Consider the following 26,091-nt stretch of genomic DNA (forward strand, 5'->3'; position numbering starts at 1 on the left):
TGCTCTACCAAAAGGGCTCTAAAGAATCTCTTTTGCTGATTTCTAAGTTTCCTGATATAGAAAACCACAGAAATTTCAATAGCTTTCAATCCTAAGCATTTATTCATCCATCACAGGTCAGGAGGCAGAGGCAGTGGGAGGGCTCTGCTCCCCTCCGTCTCATTCTGGGGGCCTAGGCCGGAGGGGGCAGCGGCTGTCTGGAGCACGTTCTTGTCAGAGTGGGGGCCAGGGCTCCCAAAGAAGCACAACCACGTGATGCTTCTTAAGGCCTCGCCTGGGAAATGGTACATTGTTACTTCCGCCCATATTCCACTAGCTAAAGCAGGTGACAGGAACCAGCCCAACATTAGTGGGAAGTACGGTGCTCCCATGGCTGTGGGGGATGGATATTTGCTGAGCAGTGGTAAGCATGTCGAGTTGTGCGAAGACTTGCAAAACCCACGTGGACACAGAGGCACTGTGTAAACATACGGGAGCAAGCGGGTTTTAAGTGTAGAGATCAGTTGTGACCACTGCCCCCCACCCCCTTTCCAGAAGTGAAAGAAAGTAGGGTTGGCCAGCCGAAGGTTAAGTTTGGAAATGAGCTCGCTCTGATGCTTGCTTTCGTGACATAATCTTCTTTTTTTTATTTTCTTTTTTTTTGAACGTTTATTTATTTTTGGGACAGAGAGAGACAGAGCATGAACGGGGGAGGGGCAGAGAGAGAGGGAGACACAGAATCGGAAACAGGCTCCAGGCTCTGAGCCATCAGCCCAGAGCCCGACGCGGGGCTCGAACTCCCGGACCGCGAGATCGTGACCTGGCTGAAGTCAGACGCTTAACCGACTGCGCCACCCAGGCGCCCCTAGGAACACGTTTCTTAAGTAGGGGGACGTCTAGCTCTTAAGTCTGCAGAACCGTGCCCGGGGCGGATGCAGAATGCCAAGATACTCATGGCCACGAGAGGGGGTTTTCCTGGAAGAACTTTGAGAAATATTTGAAGTTAGAAGAAGGCAACAGCTGTAATAAGGCACTTGCAACGGATACATGGTATATAATATTTAATGAATTCATTTTTTTAAGTGCATTTATTTATTTTGAGGCAAAGAGAGCATGAGCAGGGGTGCGGCAGCGAAAGAGAGAGAAAGAGAGAGAGAGAGAGAGAGAGAGAATCCCAAGCGGGCTCAAACTGTCAGCGCAGAGCCCGACGCAGGGCTCGAACCCACAAATCATGAGATCATGACCTGAGCCCAAATCAAGGGTCGGACGTTGGACTGACTGAGTCACTCAGGCGACCCTTCATAAATTACTTTAATGTGTTGCTCTATTTTTAAGTTTGTCAGAAATAACTAGCAGAAAAAACACCTCATGGCCAACAACCAAAGATGAAGTTGGGGTGTCACCCACGGGGAAGCCTGAGACCAGGGTGGGAATCGCAGAATCACAGAACCTGGAACTTCTTCCTAGAGCAGGGCTGCATCCAAGTGCGGCCTCGATGAAGCTGAGGAGATGGGGAACAGGCTGGGGGAGCACGGTTTCCCCAGAAGTGGGGGCCCAAAGTCTCCTCCTCCTCTTAATTCCATTTTTCTTCTTCTTCCTCCTCACCTGGTCCCGGTCCCGCTGGCTGCTACCATTTAAGAATTGCTCCCCCTGGTGTCAGGTGCTGTGCACTACACTTCACAGAAGCCCCACGGCTTTATGCCACCTGCCGAGTCAAACCCTGGCTGGAACTTCCACCCATGAAGTCCGCGTGAGGCGGTTTCAGAAAATTTACAAACGAGCACCCACTTCAAAGGGAGACCTAAGTCAATACACTAGGCTGCTCTGCCTTTGAGGAAGAAGGCTGAGATGTTCTTTGCGTCTTTGCCTTCATCTATTTGTAGCATCAAAGGAAAAGTCAAAACGATGAAATTCTACCTAACGTGATGTTGTGCAGATATTACATGAGCTCATCTTTCTGTGACCTCCTGAGGAAGTTATTATTATGGCCATAATACTTAATATGTATGTCATACAGAGATAATAGAAATGGAAAATCAGGTTCAAAGAGATTAATGACAGGTCAGATGGCAAGAATAACGTAGCCCCCAAATCTACCTGTAATGCAACATTAAACCTTCTGGGTTAGAGTGAGTTTCAAACCTCACCACCACCGGGTGAGGAAAATAGAGCTCTTAAGTTTGCAGAACCGTGCCTGGGGCGGATACAGAATGACATCTCCATTTTCCTGAAGGGGAAACTGAGTCTGAGAGATTCGACATGCCTTCCCCGAGGCCGCTTAGCCAGTGTGCCAGTGTCGGGACCGAAACCTAGATCCTCCCACGTTTAACCCTGTGTTATCACTGCCTTCCTCTGAAACACCGGAATGATAGCGTCTTTTGTGAGTTTCACATTCCCTGAGGAAAATTTTGTCTTGTCATGAAGACCTTCCCAATAATAGGGACACCACCTTCTGGGCATTAAAGAAAAATCTAGGTCTGAGTTTTTGCTCAACCACTGCTCTTTGATTTACATAGATTCCACATATATCCCTACAGTTAATATTCGGACAACCCGCATACATTCTCTTTTTTTCATTAAAATTTTTTTAAATGTTTATTTTTGAGAGAGAGAGAGAGAGAGAGAGACAGAGCATGAGTGGGGAGGGGCAGAGAGAGAGGGAGACGCAGGATCCGAAACAGGCTCCAGGTCCCGAGCTGTCAGCACAGAGCCCGACGCGGGGCTCGAACTCACGGACCGCGAGATCATGACCTGAGCCGGAGTCGACGCTTAACCCACTGAGCTGCCCCAGGCGCCCCAATGCACAGACATTCTTAAAGGTGCATTTGTGCGGAACCTACATCATTGGACGGTGGTGGGAACTGAATGAGGTGGAAAAGGAAAGGTGCTTGGCACGGGGCCCGCCACAGAGCAGGCGCTCGGCAGGTGGTTGGGGTGCCGGTTACACAGCCGTGGGATTCCTGGGAAGGCAGCTGGCTGGAGATCTTCAAGCAGAGACCAAAGAATGCGGCTACAGATGGGAACTGATTAACATTTTATAGGCCGGGGTCACGATCCCTTAGTGGAATGTGAAGTCCTTGGAGTGGGTTCATGTTACCGCCGAATTGTGTTGTCTCCCCGCCCCCGCCCTGCCCACCAAGTTCGTTGGTTGACTCTCTAACCTCCAGTGCTTCAAGACGTGACTGTCTTTGGAGACAGGGCTTTTAAACAGGTGCATAGGTTAACGGAGGTGGCTAGGGTGACCCTCATCCAATCTGACTGGTGTCCCTGAAGAGGAGAGTTGGACGAATAGACGCCAGGGTGTACACACACAGGAAAGAACCACGTGAAGCCGGGCAAGACGTAAGCCAAGGAGAGCGGCCACGGAAGAAACCAGCCCTGCCTGGCACTTGGTGTTGGACTTCCAACGTCCAGGGTGGTGAGAACATAATTTTGTGCTGCTTAAGTCCCCCAGCCTGTGGCGTTTTGTGACGGCAGTGCTGGCAAGGTCATACAGGCTGTGACATCAGTGTTTCATAAAATGCGGAATAGCAAATATCACAGGGTATCATCGCATCAGGATAGCACTGTTTCAGTTGTTTCTACGTCGATCGGATTACGTGGGCTGGGCTGTGATATAAAATGCGTCACCAAAGACGGAACAGCACCGGACTTGACACCCCAAACTTCTCTCCTAATTTGGATATCATATTAATTATTATTATTATAATGAACATGTTCGTATTCACAGTATGTCAGTTAGTATGTATTAAGTGCCTCTAAGTGCCAAAGGTTTATAAATGTGAACTCCCCTACTCTGGAAACATCCCTTCGAGGTAATTATTATTCCTATTTTACAGGTGAAGCTGAGACTTGGTTATTTAAACTGTCCAGGGTCAAACACCAAGCATTTTTCAGAGCCATGATTCTTGCCCAAAGCAGGCTATCTCAAAATAGGCTTTCCCTATTCAGCATCATTGTGCAGCTACCCATAATCCTCTGCCCAGTTACTTAGCACCCAGGCATCAGCTTCCCCTCTGCAAAGAATTCAGTGATGGAAATTAGGAAGACCTTGGACTTAATAGGCTCTGTGCATGCGATTGGCTAAGGGTACAATGGGCCTTTGATGATTGCGGTAAGAACACGGAGCGCGTCTCCAGTTGGCATGGAGCTTTTCTTCTTGTCGCTAAGGTAAACGGAGCATCGTGATGTCTGTGGGGGCGGGTAATGAGGCACAAAGGTCTGGTCCATCAGGACTGGAAGGAGGTGAGAAAATGGCCCTGACACTCCTTGTCTGAAGACACTGTGAATAGAGTCTTTGCCCACAGTATCCAGCCCTCCTGTGCAAGCAGGCTCCCGGCCAGACGCTCTTGAAAGCAGGTACATGGGCTCATTAGCAGGGAACTGGCAGTGGGTAATCGGAATATGTAAATGGCATGGGCAAACAGGGTGTTTTAACAATCAAGACCCGGAGAGAAGGAGCTTAATTTGGTAGAGAGAAAGGAACAGACTGCCCAGGGAGCCAATTACTGGAGCCAGAGGCTAGATGCTCAGCTTAGGGAACCCACAGTCAGAGCACAGAGAGGCTGGGACACTGGGTGAATTTGTTTCCACCTCTAAAATGCCGAATGACCCACGACCCTGCTTTTTTCCAGATACCAATTCATACGGACTCTCCTTCCTAAATCCCTCATCCTTCCCTCGTCTCAGGGATCTGCCAGCACTTTCCTTCCGGACCTCAGCATCTCAGCTGGGCACCACAGTAGTCCCGCAGCTGTTTTCATGGGATTCGTTTCTCCCACTCTCAATCTGTCCTCTATGGAATCATCAGAAAGCCCTTTCTGAAACCACCTGGGACACATCACTCCATCCTTAAAGCACCTCAAGGTCCCCAAATTCATAAGCCTGGCATGTAGGCAAGCCTGCCCCACGGGGCCCCTGCTCCATTCACACTTCCAGACATCTTGCCCTGGAAATTCCATGCATTGTCTTGACTTCCAGCCTTTGCATATGCTGAGCCTTCTGCCAGGAACAGCATTCTCAGACAGTACATCTCAGTAGCTAAAAGCACAGACTCCAGATAACCTTGGCCCAAACCCTGGGGCCATCAGCTCTTAGCCACGTGACCTTGAGCAGGGTACTTAAGCCCTCCAAGTGTCATTTCATCATGGTTAACACAGAGAACAATAACCGTGATTCCTACCTCATAACTTTGCTGCTAGGATAGATGAGATCATCCGTATAAAGCTTAGCCCAGTGTCAGGCACACAGTAAGCACTCAATGTAAGTAACGATGATGATGGATAAACATGTACCATGAGTCAGGTCATCAAGATGTGATGATGATACAGAAATGAGTAAAATTGATTTGCATTGTTGATCTCATCTTCTCAACTAAATATGGAATTAGATACTCAATTTTCTTTTTCTTTTCCCTCCTGTTACCCACAGAGAGCCATTCATGAAACAGGAAATCAGTAAATGCCCACTGGAAGGATTAATGAATGAATTCATTAATGGATGAAGTGAATATCTTAACCCAATACAGGTTTCCCCCGCTATCTGCAAGGAGACCTTTCCTACCAAACCTTTCCTAAGCCCAAATGGCATAAAGCAAAGAAGCAATTAATCTAGAATTTTTTTTTTTTTAATAGCGTTTCCAGACCCTGAAGAAAACCTCTCTTCGGCTTTTCTGATACCTTAGGACACATTTTGCTAACGGCTGCACAAAATAAATGGAGATGAACCACAGATGTTCCCAGATACAGTTCAGCGCCCCGGCAGTTGGAAGGCGTGATGCTGAATGCAGTTCCCGGTGAAGGAGCTGGGTGGCACTACCTTCCCCGCTGGGGAGGAGTGCTGTCTCTGAAATGGCTCACGGCAGAGCATACCTCGAAAGCTGTCACTTTCTGCCTTTTTGTTGTGGTTGCTGTTGCCGATTTCGTAAAAGCGAAAGCCTTTTAAGATTTCTTTCAGTTAGTAAACACAGGTAGGTCTTTCGTAAAAATCAAGCGGCATAACGTAAACTTTCGCAAAGCTGGGGATACCTGTATATTTAAAAGGAGAAGAAAAGAAACGATATTAAGAAACGCCCAAAATAAATGTAAAGGTGAATGTAAGACCTGCAAATACAAGGCAGGGAAAAGAAACTCTTTCTCCAATTGAGAACAATCTACGCGAAGTCCTTTAATTATTGCCATCTCGAGTGAAGGTGAGCGCCATTTGGCTTGGAGCTCATTCGTTTGCCATCCCGCCTGGCTTGAGCTGCCTTCCACAGTCCTATGTCCAGACTCCTTCGAGTAATTTAGTAAATGTGCCCGGTACATCACGGGCTCTCGGTCTAGCTCAAAATGGAGTCCGAGGTAGGGAGGTTGGGAAATTATCCCACTTTATAGATGAGGAGACAGGCTGGGTAGGAGTCCAACAACTTGCCCAAGGCCACAAAGCTCAAAGTCACAGAGTCAGGGCTAGAATTCGAATCAGGGTCTAAATTCCATACCGTAAGCTGCCCTCATCTTCTGGGTGCCTTTTGCCTTTCTCCTGATTCATTCCCAGAAAGCTTCCTCCCCTGCAAGGGACCGAGAGTTCACGCGCCCTAATGTAGAGTGATATGACATCCAGGAAAAGGAAAACAAAGCAAAAACATGGAGTGAGGAAAGAGGACAGCACCTTTGACGGTTTGCTGTGGTTGAGTTTTCAAAAGTAAAGAATACACAGAGGGAAGCCTTTGGCCTGGACTGTGACAAGACCCAAAATTGGGGAGTTTGCCTGGTCTCCTCCGAAAAGGCAATGGGTGTCTGTCTCCTTAGGAGATGCAAAGACCTGTCTCACTGGCTCCTCCCAGAGGTAGATTTATAACCAGGTGCAGAGCAAGCATTTTGGGGACACTGTTACTCAGTTAGCAGCAGTTCTATGGAATCCTATGATAGTGAGGCATCCTTAAGCCCACGGATGGTGAAACCGGCAGAAGCATGATGGGCAGGAAAGACGATTTTGTATCCAGGAGATGTGTCTGTTCTACCGGAGACACATCTTCCCCCAACCACGACTGGAAGGTCCAATGTAATCAATCTGCCACCAGGTGGCTGGCTGAACCATCGGAGAAGGTGCCGTCCTGGAGGCTGAGTGTTGGTCCCCTCTGTTTGCGGGTCAGGCAAAGTGCAGTAGTGTTGGCAATGGTCGCCCCCAGAATATTAACAGAGGGTACTTCTGGGCAACCAGACGACAAATCATGCATGCTTGCTGCCTTTTTGCTGGTTGGTATGTCATACTTTCCCTACAACGACTAGGCATTTCTTGTGCAACAAATAATAGAAGTAAATTTAAACGTGGTCTAAAACAGGGGCGCATGGGTGGCTCAGTCAGTTAAGGATCTGACTCTCGGTTTGGGCTCAAGTGATGCTCTCGGTTCATGCGATCGAGCCCCGCTTGGGGCTCTGTGCTGACAGTACGGAGCTTGCTTGAGATTCTCTCTCTCCCTCCCTCTCTGTCCCTCCTCCCCCTTTGAAAATAAATAAGCTTTAAAAAAAAATGTTCTAAAACAGTCATTTCATGTGTTTAGGGAACCAGGTGACAGGGTAGGCAGGGCCCCCATTAGCTTGTGCCCGTGAACCTGAGATTCTGTCCTGCTCATTTGATTACAGAAATAGTCACTGGAATGTCATGTCTCCGTAAGCATGTTTCTGTCCATCTGGTCACTCGAGGCTGACAGCCCTGGGAAGCAGGACATACAGGGAGAGGAACCGAGGCTCGGAGAAGGTCTTTTGACCTCTCTCTCCTTACACATTCCCAAGAAGCCTCCCTGTCTGCAGGAGAGGAGTTCATTGGCCCTCACGCACAAGATGAAGGCCAGGAAAAGGGAAAACAAAACCAAATCAAAGGCATAGGGGAGGGATATCAGTTGGCAAGTCTGAAGACTAGGAATCGGTCCGGTTTTCAAGGTCACACACTGAGGTCGTGCAGAACTGGGACGAAAAGCCACCAGCGGAATGCCTTGTTTGTACCGTGGCCCCCAGCCTGCCTTTCTGGATTCTGTGTTCCTGAGCTCTGTCCTGGTAGCCATACCCAGTTGGTACCTGGGGCTCTCAGGGACTTTAAGCCTCAAAGAAGATTCCTTTCAATGGAATATAGTCATTTGATTTTGGTTAGCTGGAATCCGTGCTAGAGGCTGTTGAGATTACATAGTCCCCCAGACGACACTGCGAGTGCATCCTGTTTTTCGTGACATTTCCAAACCTCCTACCTGAACAACACCGCACTGGATTATAAAACCATTGAGCAAATCAATTTCCAAACTACATGGCAGTTTCCCTATCACCGGATTTAAGTGGATCAGGGTTATGAATTTGATATTGACTTGACCTCATGCTTTATGGGAGGCACGAACACAGCCCCTGCAGTTGATCTTAAAACATTAATATTTGACAGTCTGGGGCTCTCGTCAAAATAGAAGTGTCTTCACGGGCCCAAGGATCCAAATTGTGATTCCGAAAATCTGAACTTTCGACTAATTGCACCGTAACGACGTCTTCTTTCTACGGGGTCCTTGACTAGTCTCCTTTTGTGCTTATCTGGAGAGTCTTTGTGTTTTAAGTTCTGTCACAATGTTTTTGTCACCATGTTCCTTAAGTCATGGTGAATACTAAGACTCTAAGAATAAAGACTTTCACATCAGTAAAAGGCAAAACCCAAAATCTCATACACAAACACACAGCAAACGCTTGTGAGCCAGGCATTGTTCTGGGGCTTTACCTTCCGCATTCAGTATTCATCACTGGTTCATGAGCCTGCAGCACACCAGACATCCTTCTAGGCTTCAAGGGTAGGACTCTTGAGGCCCCGCTCCCGCCTGGTGAGATAATAGTGACCAAGTCAACAAAATGCAAACAGGATCGTTTTGGGCAGTGATAAAGGTAACAAAACAGGACGGGGTTGAGGGCAACTTTAGAGAAGGCGGGTGCTCCCACATGCAGACAGAACTGTTCCCTAGGCATCGGGATTGCACTGGGATGGGAAGCTGGTGCAGGCACTGGTGGGCCGGGGATGAGCACAGGTGGCTGAGCTTCCCTTTGGAGCGCCTCTCTCTTAGGCTCCTCCCTTTCTCTGCACTTTTCCTCCTTCCAGAGTTTCCACTGACTGGTTCCTGACCAGCCCCCGGCTCCTGGCTGAGCATCAGTCTCTTCCTAAACGTGTGTGGGGTCCCACTGTGCGCGGTCACATTTCCATCAGCCAGTCCACGCGGTCTGCGCCAAGTCCGTCCCGCAGCCCATTGACCCACGGATGATCGTTCTCAGTCGGGTTGTGGCTCTTATTTTCCATTAGGTTTCCATATGAGAGTCACTTTCTGGGCAAACTCTTCAGTGGCATTAAGCGGTTTATTTGTTTGTGCCAATACAACACTGTTGAATGATTTCAGCCTGTGTACAGTTTAACTCCTTTCTTAAAGCTACCCTTATTGGTTCCGAGATTTCTAAGGTTCTCCCCTCTGGCATTCATTCATATAGATCCTCTACCTTCTTTCCTTATGCCCACACCCACACTTCCTCTCCCCTCCCCACCCCTCTCCACCCCTCCCCTCTCCTCTGCCTACCCCTTCCCTCTCCCCTCCCCTCTCCCCTGCTCACCTCCTCCCCTCTCCTTTCCCCACCCTTTCCCCACCTCCACCCCTCTCCCTCCCACTCCCTGCTCACCCCCTCCCCTCTCCACCCTCCCTCACCTCCTCCCCATCCCCTCCCTGTCCCCTACCCATCTTTTCTCTCCATACCTGTCCCCTCCCCCATCCCCTCTCCTCCTGGCTCCTCCCCTTCTCTCTCTTTTTCTCCTTGGCAAACTCTCTCAGGCAATCCAGAGCTGGCAGTCCTTTGCAGGCCTTCTGATGGCTCTTCTCTTATGCACTAGGGATAGCTCCTTGACTTGGCCTTGCTCTCCGCTCCTCCCCTCCCCACCCTGTCCAAGCCAGCCAGGGAGCCTGGAGAGAGTGGGAAAGGCAAGGAGGCACCAGGTACCAGGGGACAGCAGGAATGAAAGCGGTGGCCCTGTGGGAGGGAGGGAGCGGGGGTTATGTTCAAAGTGCTGGACCCTCACTGTCCTCTGCCAGTGACTTAACAAGATCTAGTCCCCGCCCAACAGCGGCCTCACCTCCCTCTGCTCTCCCCTGCACTCACTGCGCCCCAGCCACACCTAGGCACTTGGGGTTCTGCTGCCTGGAAGGCTCTTCCTGACATTTCCTTAGTTGCCCCTGATTGCCGCTTGGGTCTCACCTCAAAATGTCACCTCACAATGAGGCCTTCCAGGACCAGCCAATGTAAGGAAGCTTCCCACTTCTAACAACAGCAGGCTAATTTGTTTCCTCATAGCACTGGCCGCTGCTGGAAATCACACTATGTTTGTTTTCTGGTACTGTCTTCCACCTTTCTAGAATGCACTCTTGGAGCGCAGGGATCTGCTGTGTCCCGGTGGGAGAACATGGCCCCTCTTAGCTGAAGCTCCCTCCCTTGGGGTTTAGTAACTGAATGAATGAACAGAGACTCGGGCAAGAGAGGGAATGCCTTGCTGGAGCCCACGTTAGGAGCCAAGCCAATTCCACGAGTTCTCGCTCTTCAACCCTCTGCTCCACCGAGCGGTCAAGGGCCAAGGGCCAAGGGCCAAGGGAGGTGAGGGCAGCACTAGCCACCGTGAACCAGAAACCAAACAGGGCGCCGCCCAGGGTCGGTGGGCTCGCGCCGCGCTGGGCCTCGGCCAACCCGGCAACTTGGATGTTACTTCCAAAGCCAAGCGGCAGGACTGGGAGGCGAAAGGAAAACGTAAAGCTGCCGATGCCGCAGGCCGACCGACGAATCCCCCCGCCCCACGCCCGGCACCCCGGGCCCGCCTCCCCTTCCCCTCTTGGCCCCCGCGCCCCGCCCAGGGGAAAGTCCCAACGCCCCGGGGAGCGCGGGCAGCCCCGCGCGGGCGACCGCAGCGCAGACGGGCCCGCAGGGCCCGCAGGACACGCAGGGGTGGGGGGCGGCGGGAGGGGGAGGCGGGGCCCCGCGGGGGCCTCCCGCCGCGACGGGGCGGGACAATGGGGCCCCACCCCGGCGAGGGAGGGGGGGGGGGGCGCGGCGTGCGCTCGGCCCGCGGCGCGCTGGCTCGCGGCGGCGGCTGCGGGGCTGAGGCTGGAGCGGGCGGGGAGGGGCGCGGCGGGGGGAGCGCGGGGGAGGGCGGAGGCGGCGGCGGCGCGTGTGGCTGGCGGGCGGGCGGGCGGTTGGCACCGGGCTTGTAAATAAACTGCGATGCTGTCTCGGGCTCGCCGGCCCGGGTGCCGCCGCCGCCGCCGCCGCCCCGGAGCGCCGGTGCCAGGCTCCCGCCGCCGCGCGCCCTAGCGCCTCCGCGCCAGCCTCGCGCGCCCTCGCCCGCTGCCCGCAGTGCCCGGCCCGCGCCCCTCGGGGTCCCGCGGCTGACCCGCGCGGGATGTGACCCCCTTCCCGCTGCCCGGCCTCCCCAGCCCCCCGGGGGGCCCGCCGTTGCTTGCTTTTGGAGGGGGGGGGTGGGTGGGGAGCGGCGCGCGGATCATGGCATTGGAGTTCCCGGGCTTGCAGCCGCCGCCGCCGCCTCATCCACGCACCCCGAGCGCCCCTTCTTCCCGGAGCAGCAGCGGAGAAGGCGAAGCGGCCGGCGGGGGCGAGGCAGATGGGGCTCAAGGCGCGCAGGGCGGCGGGGGCGGCTGGCGGCGGCGGCGACGGGGGCGGCGGCGGCGGGGCCGCTAACCCGGCCGGAGGGGACGCGGCGGCGGCCGGCGACGAGGAGCGGAAAGTGGGGCTGGCGCCCGGCGACGTGGATCAAGTCACCTTGGCGCTCGGGGCCGGAGCCGACAAAGACGGGACCCTGCTGCTGGAGGGCGGCGGCCGCGACGAGGGGCTGCGGAGGACCCCGCAGGGCATCGGGCTCCTGGCCAAGACCCCCCTGAGCCGCCCGGTCAAGAGGAACAACGCCAAGTACCGACGCATCCAAACTTTGATCTACGACGCCCTCGAGAGACCGCGGGGCTGGGCGCTGCTCTACCACGCGCTCGTGTGAGTACCCAGCCGCTCGGCGGCGCAGGTTGGGCCCGGGGGCGGGGGCCGGAGCCGAGAGGGCTCCGGGGCTTCGAAGCCCAGGGGCGCCCGTCTGCCGAGGGGGAACACCGGTCTGTCCTCAGTGTTTCTCCGCTGTGCGTGTCCGTGTGTCTGTGAGCCACTCTCTGGGTGTTGGACACCAGGGCTTGAAAGATGCAAGCGTGATTACCCAGCTAATTTGGAGATTGGATTGGCATGTCTGTGGGCGCGCGGGTGCGCATTTATGGCACCTTCTCCGGATGTTGGTATCGAAGCTTAAAAGAATGATGTGGTTTTTCCAATTAACGTGGAGGTTGAACAGCATAAAGCGGATCCTCCCCTATGCTCTGTTTCTGCTTGGGGTGGGTCCCTTCTCCTGGGATCGCTACGGAGTTTAGATGATGCATCTTGGAGTTGGGGATGGGAGTGGAACACTGCCCATAGTGGGGTGTGTGTGTGTGTGTGTGTGTGTGTGTGTGTGTGTGCGCGTGTGCGTGCGTGTGCATGGGCGCGGGTATCAGTTGCTTGCTTGTGCTGCCCTTCCTAGGGCTCCATCCTGGTGTAGAACCTGGTGTTGCTCTAACTGGGAGCTGGGACTGGTCAAAATGCGTGTCTTTGGGTTATTTTTACGGGAGTTAATGAACGCGAGAGCGAGAGTACGAGAGAATGAGAATATCTCAGGATCAAACCTGGAGAGCTGGGGCTTAACGGTGCCAAAAGATGAGGGCCGCAATTTATTTTGGCTGAATACCTGCATGATTTGGCCCTGATATTCCCTCCACCTCAGCTGCTGCCCCTAGCCTGGCCTTGGCTGGACAGGGGTGCGGGCCATGGGAAGGGGCCTGGGCTGGAGGTTCGACCCGAGGCACCCTTCCCCTAGAAAGAGCCTCCTTGCTAGTCAGGATGAAAATGCGTTGCCGGAGAAGGAAGATGGAACTCCCTTCTGCACCTGACACTTGGGACAGAAAATCTTATACTTGGGGAGAGAGAGAGAGGATGTAAATGGTGACTTTCCACCCAAGGGAGGAAATCAGAACTGTCCGCACACCCCAGGGCTGGCAGGGCATTTCCAGTTACCCCTTGCCTCCTGTCTGTGGCTTAGTCATTCTGATGGCTGCTTCTTGGGAAGCTGTACGTTACCAGCATTTTCGCGGAGAATTGGTCATAAGTTTGGCCCCTCCTGTGCCTTCAGTGGTGGATATTCCTCTGTGTCCTCCTGCATTTGAGCCATGACGGATGTGGTCCCAGGGAGTTCAGGGAGCCTTGGAGTTGCTGCCTGCCAATCATCCTTGGTTGAATTGCTTTTCCAGATTTGGCCACCAGGTGGGGGCGTCTGCACAGGACCTCAGACTTGGCAACAGGTTTCTTTGGAGAGGTTGCAGAAGCCTGGAGAGGATGCCTCCCTGAAACTGGCAGGAGGGAGGGGGGGCATCCGGCCAGGAACATGGATTTTGGATGGTCCAGACTCCAGCATCCTCTTCTGCATGAATTTGCAGGTGTTAGTGGCTGGAGAGAAGGGTTACCAGAATCTTCTACTTGCTTTCTTCAGGTGGTAAAAAGCGATTGAAAATACATTCATTTCTGTTTCTAGCACTGTATTTAGTTAAACTGAACTGAAGGGGGTTCAGTTAAATTGGCTAATTAGTTAAATTAATACTGGAATGTGATAACGAAAAAAGGCACTACAATGATTTGAATGCACACAAACATACCTACCCAGACTCGACCTGCCTTTTGCATGTAAGTGGCGCTCACCATTTATTGGCTGACTTCCAACCCTGGGGTCCCACGGCAGCTTGTGGGGTACCTCTTTCTTTCTTCTCCTCCCACCATTCTCAGCTAGCACCCCTGCGCTGCCTTGTTTAGCCTGGAGGAGGCATAGCTAAGGCCTGTTACTGACAGAGTCTCAATTTTATCCTTCTTTCAAATTATTCCATCACGCGGAAGCAGGTTTGAGACTGCCAAAGCCCGTAGCCTCAGTTTCCCCGAGAGGGCCAGGAAAATCTGAGAGTGTGGGATGAGGAAGAGGTGAATGCCCAACCAGATGCTTTCAGACATGCAGATCATTTATTTCATTGAACTCTCTCCAGGATCTTATGAGGTGGGAATTACTATCTACGCTTTATAGATGAGAGTAAGAATACTTCAATGGGACCACTTGTCCAGGATCACACAGCTACTGCTCTGGATGCTCACATCCGAATGCAGTGAATCAACTCCTGTTTTGGGAGCCTGGGTCCCAGTTCTGACCCTCTGCCAACAATTTGGGGGCTCTGGGTATTTCACTAGGCATCCCTGGGTGCCCCTCACCCCATTGGTAACACAGGGCTCTTAGGAACGCCTCTGCCCTCACTTGCTGGCTCCCGGCTGGTGATGGCTAGAAATGGAATTTGGAATCAAAATGGGCTAGTCGGAACCCAGGAAGCACAGTGGCAGGAAAGCGTGGAGGGGGGCTAAGGTGCTGGTGGGAATGCAGGTTCTGATGGACCGGGAATCGCATACCTAGTTAGTGGGTGCATCGTACGCCCCTCCTCCAGCTCAGAAGGAAGTGCAGTCAAGTGGACAAATTGAACTTTTCATTGATGATTCAGGGTTTTGCAAGGCACTGAAATTTGTGCTCCGAAGCATCCATTATCCTGTTCTGGGCTGTAGCTAATGGCATGAGGGGGGCCAGGAAATTGGGCTGACCACGGGTTCACACGCTAGCACAAGCTTTTCTTTATATTTTAAATGAACCAGTTCTGTGAGATGCACTTCTCTCCCTTCTGTCCTAAATAGAGACGATACAGCAGATGCGGAAGCCAAAGACCCTCACCCCCAGTCTTCTCCCTTTGCCTTAAATGACCATCCCTGGTTTCTCCTGGCTACTCACTTTCACTCTTGGCCCAGCTCTGGTGTCGTTTCCTCCAGGAAGCTTTCGGCTGACCCGGCCGTCCCCACCCCACGTTGAGCTAGAGTTGCCCTCCTCTGCAGTGCCCCCAGCTTTGGGATTTTGCACATTGCATTGGGTCGATCTGCCTGCTCGTCTCTGCCGTTGAACTGAGGGCTACTCGAGAGTTGGGCCGTGGCGTTCTCTGGCTTCGTTCTCAGTTTCCCGCGGGCTGCGGGGTCTGTGGTGGTTACTCTGTGAGCATTTATTTTATTTTATTTTTTTTTTCAACGTTTATTTATTTTTGGGACAGAGAGAGACAGAGCATGAACGGGGGAGGGGCAGAGAGAGAGGGAGACACAGAATGGGAAATAGGCTCCAGGCTCCGAGCCATCAGCCCAGAGCCTGATGCGGGGCTCGAACTCACGGACCGCGAGATCGTGACCTGGCTGAAGTCGGACGCTTAACCGACTGCGCCACCCAGGCGCCCCTCGGTGAGCATTTAGTATACGGGTGAGCGGAAGAATACTCTCGGGTGAACCCAAACTGTGCTCTGTACGGCTTTCCTGCTGTCACCACCATTGTCACCACAACACATAGGCACAGTCAACATTATAGGACGTTAGTGATAAGAATAGCTCGCAGAAGTCTTAAAATGGACTGAGGGGAGGAGGGGGAAAGGGTGGGAGACCAGGCTTTGACCCCAGTGTGGCCCGTCCCTTCTCTGCATCCCGAGCCTGAAAAGGATTCTGCTGTTGCAGAGAAAGTGCTGGACTTGGAGCTCCCGTCCGGACTGACTGAAGTCTCTGTGACTTCACACGACCTGCACGTTGGGGATGACAACGCTCTGCTGTCATCTGAGTGAAATTAGCCCAACGTCAGGCCCTCAGGATTCATTGGTTGATTATGAATAAGGTCTCCTTAAAAGCACATACCGGGGCACCCGGGTGGCTCAGTCGGTTAAGCGTCCGACTTCAGCTCAGGTCATGATGTCGCGGTCCGTGGGTTCAAGCCCTGCGTTGGGCTCTGTGCCGACAGCTCGGACCCTGGAGCCTGTTTCCGATTCTGTGTCTTCCTCTCTCTCCGCCCCTCCCCCGCTTGCACTCTGTCTCTGAAAAATGAATAAGCCTTAAAAAAAAAAAAAAAAAAAGCACACACCACTGTTTGTTCTGGCACCTTCCGGGGACTCCCCCTTCCTAGCCTGACAGTATAGAGATGCTGTCTTCATCTTGCTGGATTGACACTGCACTCGCTTCCTGCTGCCCTCACCACCCCCCTGCAGCCAGCCGGGTATGATCACTCGCTCACCCGTTGACAGAGCGAGGGCAAATGGTCACAAGAAATACCCCGTGTTTGCATTCCCCAGCCCTAACCTCAACCCTAAACCTAACCTTAACCCTGAGGTGGGCTGAGCCCCGGGACATCATGAGAGGTGGGGCCCGAGGACCCAGCAGCTGCTCTGGAAAGGAAAAGCCCGGCTGGTGGACTTATTAGCATGTTGACTAAAGATCCCTCTTTTTAAAAGCCCATCAGGATTCCAGGTGCTTTTTTTTTTTTTTTTTTAGTATGAAATTTATTGTCAAATTTAATATGGAATTTATTGTCCGGGTTCTTTATCCATTCATCTGTCGATGGACATTTAGTTCCTTTCTATGTCTTGGCTGTTGTGAATAGTAGTTCAGTAAACATGGAAGTGCTAATACCCCTCTGAGACCCTAATTTCAATTCTTCTGGATAACGATTCGGAGGTGGGATGGCTGGGTCGTAGGGTCGTACTGTTTTTCGTTTTTGCGGGACCTCCGTATTGTTTTCCACAGTGGTGGCACCAGTATTATGTTTCCACCAACAGTGTGCTAGGCCTGAAGTTTCTCCTCATCCTCACCAGCATTTGTTTCTCTGTTTTTTTTGTTTTGTTTTGATCATAGCTATCCTGAAAGGCATGAGGCGTGCTATCATTGGGTCATCCTTTCTTGGGTTGTGAGAGCCTGGTCTTTGGAGTCAGACTTGGGTTTTTTTTAGTTTTTTTTTTTTTTTTATTTTTTTCAAATTTATTTTTAAGACAGAGAGAGACAGAGCATGAGTTGGGATGGGGCAGAGCGAGAGGGAGACACAGAATCCGAAGCAGGCTCCAGGCTCCGAGCTGTCGGCACAGAGCCCGACGTGGGGCTCGAACTCATGAACTGTGAGATTGGGACCTGAGCCGAAGTTGGACGCTTAACCCACGGAGCCACCCAGGCGCCCCCATGGAGTCAGACCTGGGTGTAATGCAGCTCTGCCATTTCCTAGCTGTGGGACCTGGGGCAGTTTGCTCACTTTCCTGGATTGTAGTTTCTTTGTTTCTGATCCAGAGAGAATCATGCGAACCTCCCAGGGTTGACATTCAGTTGAGGTGATGATATATAACACCTAAACATGACGCTGTGCTGGTTTGCAACCTTGGGCGTTCCCGGGGTTAAATCTGAGACTGGCCCCGTGTGCAGAGGGCAGGGAGAGACCAAAGAGAGAGGCGGGACACTCCAGATCCATAGGCCGGCAGGTTTAATAAGCAAGGGAACTTATCTGCGAGGCTTGTCGTGGGTGCTGGAAGCTGAGCAGATCTCCCCGCCCGCCCTCCAGAATCTTAAAGGTTTTCAGAGAGTCCTTAATGGGATTCAGTCCCATACGCAGTACAGCCGTCTGAGCAACACCTTACTCTCAAGGCTGCGTCTTTGGCTCAGCTCCCACTGTGGGAACCGTGGACAGTGCGCACATTCCAAGGTCGAGGGAGGCGGTGAGGTCCAGCTCGCGGGTCACCCGGCGGTCACGTCCTCTCGGTGACCTCCTCCAACGCACTGCAGATACTCAGTAAACATTGTTTCCTTTTTTGCTCCTGCTCTCAGTCGGTTCAATCTGCCTTCCCCTGGCCCCCCTCATAGGATCCACGCCCCTCACCCCTCTCCCCTCTCTAATAACCTCATGTTATTTTCTTGTGGTTTTCTGAATGCCTTGCCTTCCTTCTGCCTTTCCTTTTTTTATGCTATTTTTTTATGATACCAACCACCGGAGTCGAATGAAGACGTCGAGGAAGGGGTTGACCGCAACAGCCCTCAGTGTCAGGTCTCTGGGCCCCCGTGAGGCCGGGTGCTGGGCGGGCCTGTGACCACAGGTGCCCGGTGTCTCACTGTCCAGGAGCCAGGCTCACGTCAGGTGGCCTCAGCACTGGAAGGGAGACTACGGGGTCTCCCCTTTACAGGTGGAAACAGGTTCTGAGAACCTGCATGATTTGCTCAGACTCTTGGAGCGACCTGAGCGGCAGAACGGGGATCCCGCAGGGGTGTCCCGCCTGGGTCACAGGGCTGTCTGCACCGTGTCACTGTTGTCCCCAACGGAAGATGATGCGGAAGACAGGTAACAGGGAGAGACTGAAACTCTGCCTTCCTGGGAGAGGCGCCTTGTACAGCTGTGTTTCTGAAAAGTCCCCAAGGAAGGGGCGCTTGGCCAGCTTAGTCAGTAGAGCATATGACTCTTGATCTCCGTGTCCGTGAGTTCGAGCACCACACTGGGCGTAGGGCTTCCTTTAAAAAAAAAAAAAAGTTCCTAGGGGAAGGCAGTGTGGCTGGTCTACAGACTACACACTGAGGCACAAGGCTTTTCAAACTGTGACATGCGTGTGACCCACCTAGGCGAGAAGGTACCTTAAGAAAAACCTGGCAGACTTTTCTCGAACCGGTCATCAATTTGTGAATCAAACGGACTCTACCCTCCTCCCAAATAATACAGTGGAAATGAACAACATACCTGCCGTGGGGCCTAAAACGACCGGAGTCCAATCATGAAGAAATAATAAACAAATTCACATTGTGCGAAGTCTTGCAATTTGTCTGGCACGGACTCTTCCAAAGGTCCCTGATGTAAAAACAAAGAGACCTGTCTCGGTTAAAGGAGCTGAGGGGCGCCTGGGTGGCTCGGTCGGTTGAGCGTCCGACTTCGGCCCAGGTCACGATCTCGCGGTCCGGGAGTTCGAGCCCCGCGTCGGGCTCTGGGCTGATGGCTCGGAACCTGGAGCCTGCTTCGGATTCTGTGTCTCCCCCTCTCTCTGCCCCCCGCTCCCCGGCTCACACTCTGTCTTTCTCTCTCTCTCAAAAATAAATATTACAAAAAAAAATAAAGAATGTGAACCTCTATGGACATTGCAGTATTATTTATAACAGTCAAGACAAGGGAACAGTCTTCGTGTCCAATGGGTGGGTGAATGGATAAAGAAAATGTGGTTAAGTATGCACAATGGAATACTGTTCAGCCATAAAAAAGGAGACCATACCATTTGCAACAACATGGATGAGCCTTGAGGGCCCTTCACGGTGAAGAGAGTATATGTGGGTATTATACTCCTCTTAACTTTTTAAGTTAAATTAAAAAAATAAAAAGTTAAAAATACTTTTTTTTTTTTTTAAAGGGCCCTTGGGTGGCTCAGTCAGTTAAGCGTCCAACTAAGTCAGGCAGAGAAAGGCAAAACTTATATGTGGAATCTTAAAAAACTGAACTTAGAAACAGATCGCGTTGATGGTCGCCAGTGGCCAGGAGTAGGGGGGAAATGGGTGAAGATAATCAAAAGGTACAGACTTCTGTTTGTAAGATGAGTGAGTTCTGGGGACCTACGGGACAGCGTGGTGACTATAGTTAATACTGTATTGTATATTTGAAAGTCGCTGAGAGAGTAGATCTCAGAAGTTCTCATCACACGCGCACATAAACACACAGAGGTAACAACGTGACGTGTTAGATGTGTTTATGAACCTTCTGTGGTAATCATTTCCTAAAATATATGTATCGCAAATCACGTGGTACGTCTTAAACTTACTGATGTTACATGCCAATTACATTGCAGTAAAGCTGGAAGAAACGCAAATGAAATTCATGATTCTTCATTGGACCCCAGATGGGAAAAATAAACAATAATAAAGGCTATGTTATAGGGACAGTTAAGAAAATTTGAACATGGGCTCCATATTAGATAACATCACTATGTCAAAATTTAATTTCTTGAGTGTGGTAATTGCATCGTGGCTATGTAGGTGAATATTCTATTTTTTTTTTTTTTTTACACAAGGTGCATGGTGCAGTCTTTAGTGGTGAAGTGTCACAATATCTCAACGTATGTTCAAATGTTCAGCACACATACAGACTATATGCAAGCATACTTACGTGTACAAAGTACACACAGATAGGAAGAGAGAGAAAGGCACGTGAGGCAAAAATGTTAACAGATGGAAAATCACGGTGAAGAGAGAATATGTGGGTATTATACTCCTCTTAACTTTTTAAGTTAAATTAAAAAAATAAAAAGTTAAAAATACTTTTTTTTTTTTTTTTTTTTTTTTTAAAGGGCCCTTGGGTGGCTCAGTCAGTTAAGCGTCCAACTCCTGATTTTGGCTCAGGTCATGATCTCACGGTTACGGTTCGTGGGTTCGAGCCCCGCATCCGGCTCTGTGCTGGCCGTGCGGAGCCTGCTTGGGATTCTCTCTCCCTCTCTCCCTCTGCCCCTCCCCACCACTCGCGCTGTCTCTGTCTCTCTCAAAATAAGGAAATAAAAACTTAAAAAAAATTTTTTTTCTAAAAACCACTGAACTTGCACAAACAGCACAGAGCACATACATGGATACAGAACCAGGCCCCTCCCCAGAAATTGATACCGTTGGTCTCTGGGGATCCAGGCATGGTCCTTAGGTGATTTCAGATGAAGCCAGGCCTGAAAACCGTTGGCCAAGCTGGACAGGCTCTCTTAGATTCCTGGATGCTGTAAAGAACGTGCCTCAAGTTTCTCTCCACCTGGGGCTTGTGCCCGGGTAATGACACACACACAGTGCAGGGGTGCAACGTAGCGTGCTAAAGTCATTCGTTTCAAGACCACACATGCTGATTCAGGTGCCACGCTGGAGGCAGATGAGCCATAATTCTCCTCTGGAAAGAGGGACCTGAGCAACTAAATTTGGTGGTCTAGCAATGCAGCGAGAGAATGCAGATGAGGAACCAGTCATGCACGAAGGCCGCGCTCTGTTGAGCCTCCTGTGTTGGGTGAAGGGAGCTTTCTCCAAAGGAGGTTTACGGGGCTGGAGAGAAGAGGAAGGTCCTCCTGTGTATCCAGCTGAGGACTAAGTTTCCTTTCCTGCTTGAAGAACCAAAAGCTACATGCAGTTAACTTGAATACTACCATTCCATCCACGTGGCCACAAAAGGCCAGATTTCCTTCTTTCTCGTTGCCAAGTAGTGTTCCATTGTGTATACAGACCACAACTTCTTTATCCATTTGTCAGTTGATGGACATGGAGGCTCTTTCCATAGTTTGGCTGTTGTTGAAAGTGCTGCTATAAACATTGCTAAGTGAAATAAGTGATACAGAGAAAGACAGATACCATATGTTTTCACTCTTATGTGGATCCTGAGAAACTTAACAGAAGACTGTGGGGGAGGGGAAGGAAAAAAAAAAGAGAGGGAGGGAGCCAAACCATAAGAGACTCTTAAAAACTGAGAACAAACTGAGGGTTGATGGGGGGTGGGTGATGGGTATTGAGGAGGGCACCTGTTGGGATGAGCCCTGGGTGCTGTATGGAAACCCATCGTGTATTTCACAATAAATTTCATATTAAAGTAATAATAAAAAAAACTTGAATACTACCTTCTTATTCTTGCATGGTTAGGAAGCTCCCCCTTTCAACTTGGTGTTCATGAAAAATAATTCCCTTGGCGTTTAAAAGGCGTTTAAAAGTTTCATAGATCGGCCGGGATTCTGCGGTATTTTCCAAAGAATCAAGAGGCCCCGCGCTCTCTATTTTGTCTGCGCCTTCAAGTGTTGACAGAATGAAAACAAAATTTGTCGCCTCTCTTTCAAACGGGGCAACGTGAAGAGAAGCCAGGGAAAGGTCTTCGAATGGGGATTGACTAAGACCCCCTTGCAGACATGGTGCCATGTGGTTCTGGTTTGGGGTGGCCCAAGACAGGTGTCGGTTTGTCAGAAGTGCACTGGGGTGGGGACACTAGGGTGGCTCAGCCGGGTAAGCGTCTGACTCTTGACTTCGGCTCAGGTCGCCATCTCAAGGATCGTGAGTTCGAGCTCCACAGCAGGCTCTGCGCGGAAGGTGTGGAGTTCTGCTTGGGATTTTCTCTCTCTCCTTGTCTCTCTGCCCCTTCCCCACTTGTGCACTCTCTCTCTCTCTCTTAAAGCAAATAAATAAATACATAAACTTAACAAAAAAGCACATTGGATGCTCCATTAGGAGAACAGCATTAACTGTGTGGTTCGGACACCTCACTAGTCCCACAGTCTGCAAATACCCGCCGCATGGCATCGATGTGAGAATCCCTTGAGACGATGTGGGTGGGAGTATTCTGGAAGCTATGGTCGTGTAACACCCGGAGGTAGCGTTTCCTTAAAGCCGTAGAAGGATCAGAGGAGCCCATGGTTGGGACCTTTCTGTCTGGAGCATCTGCTCACGCACGGATTTGCCTCACTGCTGTCTGTGCTGCATTACCCGATACCAGGAACCCATTAACTAACTGACTAGATTAACTAGATTAACTAACCAGATGTACTAACCTAGCCCGTACATCTACAGGGGTGTCAGCTTCCCTAAGATGGTCACCTTTGGGGAGACTGATGAGGACAAGGTTTGCAGGTGACAAGGTGATGTCAGTACCGAGGTTTCAGGCCACCTCGGGTTTTCAGGTGTCATCAGGTGCCATCCACACTGTGGCCTTGTTGGGCGGGACTTTTCATTCTGCCACGGAGGAGTAGAAGAGTTTGTTTGAAATGTTCTCTTGGGAGAACAAACTGGGAAGGAATTCAGGAAGAAGATTGCTTCTTGCACAGAGTTGAGGAAGAATAAAGGTGTGTGTGGCTCGCAGAGCGTCCCGTACATCAGCTGTTCTTGGATTCCTCCTGTGGTGGGCTTCCCTCCATGCTGAAGACCTGGGCTAGGGTCTCCTTCTCCTCTTCTCCATCCTCCCGTCCTTCTAGAGACCTTTAAAATCGCCTGGACCCTGTAAGAGTGTTACGGTTGAGTTGGGGGCCTATAAATCCAGCGTATCAATTATAACCAATGTTTCCTGCATCATTTCATAGTTTATTATATTCCCTCCTTGGGCAACATTAATGAGATTCCTGCTTTATATGTGTTAGTAACAATAACTCTTACAGCAAGTCCTTTCTTACGAATTGCTAAATCTGGCTTTCCTGAGGAGCGGGCAGCCTGACAGAGCATTTCTGGGCCATTGGCCCTTAGATTCTTTGCCAGCTTGCTTTAGAGGCACCTGAGTGGCTCAGTCGGTTGGGTGTCCGGCTCTTGATTTCGGCTCAGGTCATGGTCTCACGGTTCATGGGTTCGAGCCCCGCATTGGGTTCTACGCTGATAATGTGGAACCTGCTTGGGACTCTGTCTCCTCTCTCTCTCTCTGCCCCTCCTGCCACTTGCTCTCTGTCTCTCTGTCTCTCAAAATAAATAAAAAATAAACTTAAAAAAAAAACTTGCTTTAGCAGTTCAAGCCCATTTCTGCCTTTGTGGGTGTCTTTTTGAAGGGATGGGATGAAATATTACCTAACGTGACTCGGAAACACTTTGCTAGGGGAATGCGTTCATCCAGTCCGGGCCATCTGTACTAATGGAAAATCACTTAGCACTATCACGCTGTTTATCTCCCTCCTCCTACCCTTTCTTAGAATCCCAGCCTTTGCTTTGGCCCACCCCACATGTGTCAGTCATGGATGCTTCTCCACCTGCTGGTGTCGGTCCAGAAAATGAAACCGGAAGGGCTTCGTAATCAGCAAGTCCAATGAAACTGACCAGCTGTAGTTACGTGACAGCGATGTATGGGATTTATGGACCCGGCACTGAGAGAGGCACTTGGTCAATTATAGACCCCAGAGGCCTTCAGAGCTGGAAGGAACTGTAGAGAAGAGGAAACTGAGGCCCAGAGCAGTTAGAAACGTGCCTCCAGTCACACTGCTGGCAAAGGGAAGACTTGAACTCAGACCTTCTTCCAAGGCCAGCTGCCATTCGCTTCTGCTCCTGACCTTCCAACAGCTGTATACCAATGGAACAGCTTTGCTACAACAGAATTCCTCTGGGTTGCACTGGCTTAGGGTCTGGATCAAATGAACAGAAGAGTCGAGCCAGGGGGCAGGCTGATCAGGCGTCCATACACAGGCTCCAGGTGGCCTCTTGCCGAGGAGGGTTTCTCCTCTGCTGAAATTCCCAGGGCCCAGAGCACCTTTTCTCCACCCCACCCCTCCCCACCTCCTGTCCTCTCAAGTGTTGTGTCAAGGAGTCTCTGATTTCCGTTGAGCTCAACATTGAGGTGGGGCTTTCAAAACCATCATCTTGTAACTGATGTTATAATCCATTTGGGTTGTTTATAATGTCACCTATGGCTGGGCCACCTGGGTGGCTCGGTCGGTTAAGCATCCGACTCTTGGTTTCGGCTCAGGTCGCGATCTCACGGTTCGGGAGTTCGAGCCCCGCGTCGGGCTCCATGCTGATGGTGAGGAGACTGCTTGGGATTCTCTCTCCCTCTCCCTTCCCCTCCATTGCTTGCACTCTCTCTCAAGATAAATAAACTTAAAAAAAAAATTTTAAAATGAGGTCATGTGGGACAGCACCACTTCTTAGTCCATTCACAGAAACCTGATTTATTTTCATGAACTGACATTTATAGAGTCATTTCCCTGTGCCACGTTGGGGTTAACACTCAAGATGGTCCTAAGGTGTGGCTGAGAGTTCAGCCACCAGGGGTCCGGAGTTCTCACCCTGGGTCTTAGGCTGATTTGCCGTGTAGTTTTCAAAACGTCACTTTACCCCCAATCTGATAAAAATGGACCTAACGCTCCCTGCCTTCCAGGTTGTTGAATGGATTACATGAAGTGATTCATCCAAGTACTCAGCAGAGTGCTAACATTGGACCTTCGCCTGCGTTCTTCCAGAAGCTCCCGGGGCCAAGGAGCCCAGTGCAAGTGGTTTATTCGACACGGGATTATTTAATCTTACTTTCACGATCTCTTCTGTGAGCAGTCTTTTAAGACACTTTTTTTCCATAATTGCCCCCACCATGACATTTTCATACTGCAGATACACTGCATGTTTCTTTCTGTACTGTATGTATATCTATATAAAAAGAACAAGATTTTTTTTTTTTCCCCAGCCATTCCCCTAAGAACTGATTTTTTCCCCCTTGGAGGCAAGACCATCCCTGTTGAGGATGCACGATTTAGGAGAGAATTCCAAAAAAAAAAAAAAGGAAAAAAAAAAAAGAAATGAGAGAAATAAGTAAAATTGGGGAAAAGCAAGGAAATCCAACAGGAAGGAGAAAAGGGCCATGGATGCATTTTCACGCAGGTTACCATGGGGACCCTTGAAGCTCAGCCCCCGGGGCCCCCGGACTGCAGTGTGGAACGATACAGAATTGTCCTCAAACGCCATCCATCCCTGGCTCGGGGTTATTACCTCTCAGAGAAATCCCTTAGACAGAAGTGTGGGCTGTTCACCTAAGGTATTTATCAAAGGCCACGTCTGACAGGTGCTGCCCGTGGGTTCTGGGGAAGTATGGGAGGGGACCGGCCGTGACTGCCACGCGTCGTGTCCTTCCTAAGCGAAGGAAATATTGTGACTTAAGCTCACAAGTGTTTCTGTGTTTCCTCAGTAGTTCTTAAGTGAAGGAAGTCTTTGTGGCCTAAGGGTCATGGCAGTTCTATAGTGTTTTTTCTCCCTCATTAATTTTTCATTTAGGACAAGCCATTCAAGAAGAAAAAAATCTGAATTAAAAGTACGTGTAAATAGGTCAGTTCAGTGCCCGGTATGTAGTGATAGCTAACCTTTCTGAGCTCTTACCATATGCCGCGATTGTAGAGTTCTCGAATGTGCAGTGAAACCTGGCCATTGTCTGCGTTTTCTTTTGGGGGAAGGAGCCATTTCCTTGTTGAGATTACTGTGTGTTCACAGTTTAGTAATTTTCATGAAATGAAAAGAGAGAGTTACTTAATTAGTTTTTTCAAATGTTTGTTTATTTTGAGAGAGAGAGAGAGCAGCGGAGGGGCAGAGAGAGAAAGGGAGAAAGAGAATCTCAAGCAGGCTCCATGCTGCCAGTGTAGAGCCCCATTCAGGGCTCGAACTCACGAACTGTGAGATCGTGACCTGAGCCGAAATCGAGAGTCGGACGCTTAAC

At 50.7% G+C, this 26,091-nt stretch overlaps 1 protein-coding gene and 2 long non-coding RNA genes across 4 annotated transcripts in view; 2 read left to right on the forward strand and 1 right to left on the reverse strand.

Annotated features, from left to right (window-relative positions):
* Positions 1-852: 852 nt before the first annotated feature.
* Positions 853-9,498, reverse strand: LOC147571823 (uncharacterized). Of its 2 annotated transcripts, XR_015246686.1 has the most exons (4): positions 8,710-9,498; positions 6,458-6,553; positions 5,850-6,005; positions 853-963 (listed from the first exon to the last, which is right to left on the reverse strand). It is a non-coding gene; the product is annotated as an uncharacterized LOC147571823 (long non-coding RNA). The 2 variants fall into 2 exon arrangements; XR_015246685.1 differs by lacking the exon at positions 853-963 and having other exon boundaries at positions 5,590-6,005.
* Positions 4,141-5,709, forward strand: LOC147571824 (uncharacterized). Its single transcript, XR_015246687.1, has 2 exons — positions 4,141-4,338; positions 5,613-5,709. It is a non-coding gene; the product is annotated as an uncharacterized LOC147571824 (long non-coding RNA).
* A 1,984-nt stretch (positions 9,499-11,482) lies between the features above and the next one.
* Positions 11,483-26,091, forward strand: part of KCNQ3 (potassium voltage-gated channel subfamily Q member 3) — a 318,490-nt gene continuing 303,881 nt past the window's right edge. The window contains exon 1 of the mRNA XM_086695755.1: positions 11,483-12,011. Within this exon, the coding sequence (XP_086551881.1) occupies positions 11,629-12,011 (383 nt within the window). The 5' untranslated portion in view covers positions 11,483-11,628. The remainder of the gene's footprint in view (positions 12,012-26,091) is intronic.

The sequence above is a fragment of the Puma concolor genome, chromosome F2, assembly GCF_028749965.1.
Source record: "Puma concolor isolate L17-30 chromosome F2, mPumCon1.1.hap2, whole genome shotgun sequence".
NCBI classification, from domain to species: domain Eukaryota; kingdom Metazoa; phylum Chordata; class Mammalia; order Carnivora; family Felidae; genus Puma; species Puma concolor.